The sequence below is a fragment of the Lactuca saligna genome, chromosome 9, assembly GCF_052625555.1.
Source record: "Lactuca saligna cultivar CGN05327 chromosome 9, ASM5262555v1, whole genome shotgun sequence".
In the NCBI taxonomy this organism is placed as follows: domain Eukaryota; kingdom Viridiplantae; phylum Streptophyta; class Magnoliopsida; order Asterales; family Asteraceae; genus Lactuca; species Lactuca saligna.
In genome coordinates this window covers 129,017,621-129,027,259 of record NC_136425.1, presented here as the reverse complement: position 1 = coordinate 129,027,259, position 9,639 = coordinate 129,017,621, and the positions used below count along the sequence as shown (strand labels likewise).

General features: G+C 32.9%; 1 protein-coding gene across 1 annotated transcript; it reads left to right on the top strand.

Annotated features, from left to right (window-relative positions):
• Nucleotides 1-7,243: 7,243 nt before the first annotated feature.
• LOC145018289 (uncharacterized) lies at nt 7,244-9,322 on the top strand. Its single transcript, XM_078976189.1, has 3 exons — nt 7,244-7,605; nt 7,946-8,214; nt 8,478-9,322. The coding sequence occupies exons 1-3, from the start codon at nt 7,368-7,370 to the stop codon at nt 9,108-9,110; spliced, it is 1,140 nt and encodes a 379-aa protein (XP_078832315.1). The 5' UTR covers nt 7,244-7,367; the 3' UTR covers nt 9,111-9,322.
• The last annotated feature ends 317 nt before the right edge of the window (nt 9,323-9,639 follow it).

The following is a 9,639-nucleotide window of genomic DNA, read 5'->3' as shown; positions in this document are numbered from 1 at the left end:
TCAATCAGCCTTAGACACTATTCCAACAGTTATACTGACAACTATAGTTATTAGACTTATCCAAGTGGTAAACTGTTGGATTAGGTGTCTAAGCCGATAACTATAATTGGTATATGCTTGAATTGATAGCATCACAGTCGTTTTGGGTGCCCTTATAACTAGCAATTAGACAGGATGACTTTTTGAGAGAGATTAGATTTATTATTTGATTAATAAATTGAAATAAATAATTTGTTAATATATTATGAGAATAATTTATTAATTAGAAATAGTAATATTTAATTGATATTTAATCAAAAATAAACTGGAATTAATTTCGGGATTACAAAAATTAATTAAAAGTATAGGGTCTAAAGTGTAATTGTTTGATAGTTGAGCAAGAGATTTCAGAACCTTCCTAGAGAAGGCCTAGATGGTTTTAATAAGGATAATCTAGGGTTTCTAGATTATCCCATGTGGATATTTAAGGAAGTGGGTAATTACCGGATTCGAATTAATAATATTATATTGAAATTAGGGTTATCCATCACATCCTATCTACACTATAAAAAGACCCCTTAGACTTATGATTTTTAGCCACTTGAAACCCTAAAGGAATAGCCAAAAATCTTAGCTCTCCATCTCCTCTCTCCTTTCTCATCCTCTTGCTTGTTTGGGTGTGAACCATCAGAGGCGTGACACTTGTGACGCTTGCTCTCAAAGTTTGAAGAAGACTAGGATTTCAATTGTTATTGCTATATAACAATCAAGGTGTGTTTTCTTAACCCTATTTTATAGATTTCAAAAATATACTAGTGAAATTAGGGTTTTCCATTTGATATTCAAAATTTGTATGTTCAATTAGAGAAAGCATAGATCAAGAATTAAGGTTGCATGCACATATAGATCTTTGTTTGTTATGCTCAAAACTCATCAGAAAGGACATGGATGTTTCCATTAGGCCATTAGTAGAAGAGCTTATGTTTTTGTGGCATTCAAGTATACATATTAAAGACACAACAACAAACACATTCTTTATAGTGAATGATATGTTGTTATGGACAATAAATAACTTTCCAGCTCATAATAGTTTATTGGGTTGCACGACTTGCAATGAAGACAATCCTCATATCGTGCAACAAATAAAGTTGTTTATGTTGGTCATCGTCGGTTCTTACATGCTAATGATCCATTAAGGATGGATTTCGAATTTAATGGGAAACCCAAGGAAAGACCCGCTCCAAGTCACTTTACTAATGAATCTATACAAGAGCAACTAGGTCATCTACTACTTCGTAAACCGGGTAAACATCCTATGGTTTTAAATGAAACGAAAGGTCGGAGAGGATTCGAGTTGAAGTGGTCGAAACATAGCATATTTTTCATGATCGAGTATTGTTTTTCTCTACAGTTAAAGTACAACATAGATGTGATGCATGTGGAGAAAAATGTAGGTGATAGTGTTTTGGGTTCTTCTCTGGTGAATGATAAGAGTAAAGGCACATCAAATGCATATGATGACTTTAGAAATTTAAATACTCAACGTAATCAATGGTTGCAAAGAAGGGGTTACAGGTTCACTGGACCACATGCAAGATACTTATTCAAGAAACCTGACCACTAAATCTTTTGTCAAATTATAATAGATCTTAAACTGCCAGACGGGTTTGGATCTAACATCGATAAGAAAGTGGTAGACAATGATACAAACATTATTGGGATGAAATGTCATGACTATTTTTGATGCAACGTTTGATATCAATTAGAGTTAGAGCATTATTAGATAAAGATACTTCTACATCAATTTTAGATCTTTGTACATTTTTCAAGTAAATTTGCTCCAAGACACTAAAGGTGGAGGATATGAAGAAAGAAATAGAATACAATATTAGAATCTTGTGGAAGTTAGAGTTGATTTATCTTCCAGTGTTTTTTTTTGAATTTATGATATATTTAGTTTTGAATTTACCTGATAAAGAGTTGTCGGAGGCTCAGTATGTATGAAAAATGGATGTATCCGTTCGAAAGGTATATGAAAAAACTAAATAACTATGTCAGAAATAAGGCGAGGCTAGAAGGTTGTATAGTTGAATGTTATGTTGCTAAAGAAGCTTTATCATTTGGTTCGATGTACCTTCGACATGTGCAGACTCAATCCAATCATCTCGAAAGAAACGAGGATGTTCTCACTAAAGAAAAAAAGTTTTGGATATTTGAGTCTAAGTGTCAACCAACCAGCGCAACACAAATCAAACATCTAGATCTAAGGGAAAATGTAATATATAATGGTTTATATTGAATAGTTGCCAAGAAGTCATACAATACACCAAGTATGTGTTCTTATCTTTATCATTCATTATCTAATATTACTTTTTGGCATTTATCAATTTTATATATTTTTTTCACCAATATGGAAAATTCAAATCTTAACATCGTAAAAGTGATGGAAAGACCGAATTTCCTAAGTAGCATCATGAAAAGGTAAAATGAATTAACAAACAAATATGTTTGATCAATATAACGATCAAGAATACATAACACATTAATATAAGTTTAATAGGTTTTTCAAATGGAAACAAAAACTCTCCAGAATTCCACAAAGAGTTGTCGGCCCTTTCATTGGGGTCACAAATGAATGTTTATACTTACATCCCATGCTTAGTCAACAATGTGAGGTTTATGGTACTTAGATATGATGCACAACACGCAATGCAAAACTCTAGGTTTCTAGCGGTGGGTGAGAATGGAGACAAATATTATGAACAGTTAGAAGAGATTATAGAGGCGCAATATCCATATGATTATTTGACTATAATATTTCGGTGCAAGTGGTTCGATACAGGAGATATTCCGGATGATAATTTCACTAGTATCAATACAGAATGAGAAGCATACCAAGATGATCAAATCATATATGTTTGTCAAGCCAAACAACTATTCTACATCCGTGAGTCTTCTCGAGGAAACCAAAACGACTAACCTCATTGTTTCGTCGAGCATGTTAATCATCAAAGTATTTGGGATTTACTATCTAGCAATGCTGGTGTCTAAAATGCTTACAGTGACTCAGTCCAAAATGTCGACAATGTAGAGGTCAAACTTGTAGACAATGTGGATGTAGTTCAGAACAACTCTTCATAAGGTGCTATACTTTTTATCAACTTCTCACAATACTTTCAAAACAATGTTGGTGTAGCTCAAAACAACGTTGATTATTATGATGAGGACGAGACTAAAGTACCTTTGTCAATGGTTAGAATCAATATGTTTATGATGATGACGATTCTAACTATGACACTAAAGAAGATATTGAAGTATATGAAGGAGATTCTGATTAAAAAAATCATATGTAATGTAAATCTTTAATGTGTATGTTTTTTGTAATAGAAACTTTATTTGAAGGCTTACTTTTATTTATATTGTTTGTCTATCTTATACATCTTATAATTTTGCAGACTAACTTTTATTCATATTGTGTTTCTATATTGTACATGTTGTAATTTTGCAGGCTATATATGGTGATACTCTTTTATATGATGGTCGATGTGATGGGCATAGGAAATGGAGATGGTGCAGCCAGGGATCCACTACCTCCAAGAGGCTCTGGTTATAGACAGCACGAATAGGATGGTAAGTCTTTGTATGATATATTTATTAGCTATTTTTATTCATTTATTATAAACTATCATTACTAATAGGTTTAATTTTATTTTTCAACTAAGCTACAAAAAAGGAGGTCTATCTAAAACATCCAACAATCAAAGTTGATACGGGCAAACGTGGTAGTTGGTTTAGAAATGATATTGGGGGTAGATGTTGGAGAAATCCTTATTAGCGTATTTGGTTAGGAAAATGTTCCCCTGCTTTAAGGAATGTCACAGTCGTGCATCTAAATGTAACTTGGATAATATTTTAAGTTTAGTTGTGATTGATATTTTATTAACTAAATTTTTGTATTTGTAGATAAAGTTTGATTTGCATAAGGTTAACTTGGATCCCCAATGTGCTTAGTTTTTGTGCAATATTGATGCGACCTTACAAAAAAATTTACATAGGCCAGAAAAGTAAAGCATATACTTATTTTCAGAATAACAGAAGGGTTACAGATATCCCAAGGGCATTAGCCACCCCCCCCCCTCCCTCCACAGGGGGGGGGGGGTATATCACGTAAAAATTAGGTTCACACAGTCGGAAATTTTTAAATGTACGAATTTGTAAAGTGTTCGGAGGCAAACAAAGGAGTCTGTGCACAACAACAAGTTGTATACAGAGGGGGATTGTGCTCATATAGCAATGCATGTTTCAAAGAAGTAAGTTATGATATATTTAACTGTTTATTGAATGTATAATTAATCTAATTTTAATGTTAAATAGATAATCAGTAGACTCGAAGCATTTCGTAAGGCTAATATTGATCGTCAAGGGGTATTTAGTAGTCCTACAATCAGGCAACAACACATAAGTAGTTAATTTATATTTTCATGTAAGTGTGTGTGTGTGTGTATATATATATATATATATATATATATATATATATTATTTTTATCATTTTCTTTAAATACAAAATGTTTTACTCCAAAAGATGAATTAACAAACTCAAGCTTCTTCAGAAGCAAGCGGTCTTACATCAGACGATATAAAAAATTGTTTTAAAAGAATATTGAGATCTCGACGCGATGATATCAGATGCATCGTGCGTAAACTGTTTAAGTTTGTGTTTGTGTACGATCAAAACAACCACTAACATAATCACAACCACGATCACTGCTAATTGTTAGTTTAAGTGTATTTAAAAACAACAATGTTATAATGGAAAAAAAAAAGTAGGATACTATAATCATCATGACCTTACTTTCTAAAGTAGAATGGTATAATGATATGTTGGTAATTGTTAATTTAGTATAGTACAATGATATATGGAAAAATGAAAAAAAAAAGTACAATGATATAATGTAGATGCAATATTGTTTATGATGTATATTTAAGTGTATTTGGAAAGTAGAATGTTCTAATGATATGTTGGTAATTTTTAGTTTCGTATAATTCAATGCTATAATGAAAAATGAAATATATATATATATATATATATATATATATATATATATATATATTCAATGCTATAATAGGAAAATGAATAATATATATATATATATATATATATATATATATATATAATGTATATGTAATATTATATAGGATGGAGTTTGGTTATAGTTTGATAATTGTTAGTTTAGTATAGTTCGATGTTATAGTGAAAAGATGAAGAAAAAAAAAGTATAATGTTATAATGTATATGCCATATTGTGTAGGATCTATATATGTTTAAGTGTATTTGGAAAGTACAATGCTATAATGGAAAAAAGGAGGCAGTTATAATAATCATGACCTTAATTTGTAAAGTATAATGATGTTATGATATGTTTGTAATATATTTTGTTTTCTTTGTAGTTGGAGATGTTGCAAACAATGATAATAGACATGACTTACAGTGTGCTACTAGAATAGTGGTTTCGCTCGTTACCACCATGAAATGAAAACGGATGAAATGAAGGGAGTGATTAAGACGAGTAGCTACTATTTTAGGATTTGTGAAATGTTTTGTTTCGGTTAGTAATATAGACTAGTATTTTGGATATATTGAACTATGTTTGGATGAGTACTTTGGCCCGTATGTTTGAATTAATATTTTAGATCGGATATCATATATATTATTAAGTGGTTAACGTTCCAAACTATTTTTATACAAAATAATGTTTCGTAGCAGTTTTTATACTTGTTATATTGTTTTTTATAATTTTAGTGTTAAATACTAAAAAAATGGGAAATACAATTAACGATGACGCCTTTAATGGCGATAGACGTGTATTAGTGGCGAGGGGGCTTTAGCGAAAATGTTAGGCATTAGCGGTGAGAGTGTATTTGCGGCAACATAGAGCAAAAATGGCGACATATGGAGTATTTGCAGCAAGGCTACAACGGTGAACTATTGTCGGCGATGCGTCATCACAAAAGCCTTTAACTACGACATACATGATATTTAGCGGTGGTGCTTGTCGCCGCCAATACTCACGTTTCCTATAGTGTTCGTATCGATATGAGATAGAGGAACAAATATCACTCACTTCTCTTGTTATGGAAGACTACATTTTCCATAGTAATACCCATATATAGAACTGGTGGACGAGAGACATCCACATATTGTATTTACCCTTAACTTTAAGCATGGAATTCTCTCGTTCTATCTAGTAAAATATCTAGGCTGCAATATAACCATACAACTACACAAAAATGAGATTTTTAACACATTAGCATTTCATTTCGTTGACCTAATTCTTTTATGGGTTTCACATGTTCATACAAACTTTAGGGCAATTCAATAAGTAGATAATGTCTAACAGTTATACCGTCACATATATATTCAAACCTAATGTCTATTGAAAACAATATTCCGAGTAATACCATAACAATTTATTAATTGCTTAAGCTCAAATTACATTTTTCCGTAAAACGTTTGTGATTTTAGCTTCTTAATCTTAATGATGATCACGGACATGTTTGTTGGAACAAGTTTCGCTGGCATGTACCCTACTAATACCTTAAGTTCAAAATTAGAAATTAAACTATACATGCTTAATTAGTCGTTGATTATTTAACTTGTTTACCTTTTATTTAATTTTCTTCAACAGCTATAATTTTATAAGAAAAACAAGCCCAACAAAGAGCTCGGATCATAGTTTACATGTACAATTACTCGTGATATGTTTTTTTCTAAATTAACCATGTGACAACCCTAGACAAATGCCTAGAACTAATTACAATACACGATTCAAGAGCAAGCCTAAAGCACATATATGTATGCTATAGATTTAGCATGAATCTTTATTTAAGTAATCAGAAAATTATAGTGCCATAACTAATAAGTAATAAAAAAGATTTATGGTAGAATAAATTAAGCTCTAACCCACCGCTAAGGTGTTGTGTCCAACCTGTTCAATTCAAAACGTCACTTTCTCATCTTTAAACCACCTCTATGCATGCTTTCATCGTCCATATATGTAGGCCCTGAAAGCTATGGAGAGTGTTGTTCTAATAATTCAAAGATAGTCAAACTTATGTAACTTTTTTACGGGCTAAATTACACACACCCACGTCAATAAAAAAAAAAACACGAGACCTAATTGGTAATTAATTTCTTTAAAATATTTTCTTTTCATCTTTGGTACGGATAAATGTATCATTCTTGATACTGTTAAATTTCATTTTTCCTTTTTTTTGTAATTTAGCATACATGTGCAACCTTTATATACCACGTATATGACTTGTCTTGTTCGAAGAAAGGGTTTTACAATTATTATACTGGTGTTTAAGAAGGTATCAGCCAACGGTTTATGGCAATTGGAGCAAGGACGATGAACCAAGAAGAAGAGATAAGAAACAAGAAGCAGCAAGAAGACGACGAGGATGACGATCATGAAAACGACATGGTGATGCCAGGGTTTCGATTTCATCCAACGGAGGAAGAGCTTGTTGAGTTCTACCTTCGCCGTAAGGTAGAGGGCAAGAGATTCAATGTTGAGCTCATCACTTTTCTTGATCTTTACCGATACGATCCGTGGGAACTACCTGGTATAAATCACTCTAGTTACACAAACAGTGTGTGTGTGTGTGTGTCTTGTAATTCCATTATCAAAACATATTTGGATCCAATTCTTCTTCTTCTTCATCGAGTCATTGTCTGTATGTGACAATCGTTTCTCCCTTCTCTTATCCACTATATATCTGGATTACGCATAATTCTGTGTGATCGATCTATTCTTTCCTTTCGTTAAATTACTTTGTCTTTCTTGCTCGATACTACAAGTCTATCCTGATTCAGATTCTACTCTTTCTGAATTACTAGTCTTTATGTTTATAGTGAGTTTACCTTAGGTCTAAATTTTGGATTTTGTTTTACACTGTGTTTCAGCTTTAGCAGCAATCGGCGAGAAAGAATGGTTTTTCTATGTGCCAAGAGATAAGAAATACCGTAATGGGGATCGACCTAACCGTGTGACAACTTCAGGCTACTGGAAAGCTACCGGAGCTGATAGAATGATTAGAACTGATAATTCCAGATCCATCGGATTAAAGAAAACCCTTGTTTTTTACTCGGGAAAAGCTCCTAAAGGCATTCGAAGTAGTTGGATCATGAATGAATACCGATTACCCCATCATGAAACGGAAAGATTACAAAAGGTCTGTATACTTAATTCTCACTTGTTTGGTTTTCTAGATTTAAAAACCAAAATGAAAGCAGTAGGAACTCCAACATGAAACATAAAGATTACAAAAGGTCGAACAGCAATGATTAGAGTTAAACTATAACTCGTCTGCCAAGGTCACCGCAAGCTTTAAATGCGTACTTCTCTCTCTTAATTTACAGACCAATATCACCGCTAGAATTAAATGCTTGCTAGTATGTAAATATATACGTGGTTTTCATGGTGTCGTTTTTGCAGGCTGAGATATCGCTGTGTAGGGTTTACAAGCGAAGTGGAGTAGAAGATCATCCATCTCTCCCTCGTTCTCTTCAAACAAGGAGTAACTCAAGAACCTCAAATTATCATATCAATCAGCAATCCCAGAATTCTTCGAGTTTCACTTGTTTTGAAGGCCAATCTTCTCACCAAACTGATGAAAAACCTAGTGATACAACCAGTTGCACCCCCACCGCCATTGTTGGAACTGCTCTCGGCCTTTCGAACCCTCTCAACTCCTCATACCACAATGTCATTGCCACCCCCTCTTCAACTATCTTCCCTAACAGTGTTGATGATCTTCCGAGAATTATAAGTTCTCAACGAGTTCTTGACACTTGCCCACCCTCTCAACTTCTGAATATTCATAATTATCACCTCGGTGATTCTTCAAACTATTCGCCGCATCTGTTTAATAATATGTTGCCTCAACCACAACAGCAACTGCAACCACAACAACAACTTCAGCCACAGTTGAGCTCACAAGCGCTTCTTGCACTTAGTAATAACTTGCCAGGAGGTGGAGCTGCTCATGTGACATTTCCCGATAGGATTTGGGAGTGGAATTCGATGTTGAGTGAAGGAAGCAAAGATTTGACAGCCCCTTTCAAGTAATTTTGCTTCTATATATGCATATAATTACGGAAGTTGCGTAATATGAACTTGACAAAAAGACTTATTTTGTCAACTACTTTCGTACGTTATTTCATTTTTAAGGATCTCTAAGCTAATTAGGGTTTTGGATTGTTTAACTGTAATTCGATTAATAAATTGCTGTAACGTATTATCTTTAGTAGCTAGGTTATTTAAGGTATTATCTTTAGTTATATTATATGTTCTTGACATTCTAATATTCATGTCATGTACGTCATCATTAGATACTAACGCATATCATATTAAATATATTATGTTTCAAAGCACATAGTTCTACATGATCTTTTTTATTAAACATTATATTGATTGTGCTAATTAAGAATTATTGTGTAAGCCTGCAGGTTTATCGCATAGTCGTTTAAATCAGGTTCTATAGACTTGGATCGTATAAACTGCATTGATCTCGTATATACGAGCTTTTGCAAAAGTATATGAGACCGATATTGTTTTCAATCGAGTTATGAGAATGATGTCAAAATTGGGGATGGTT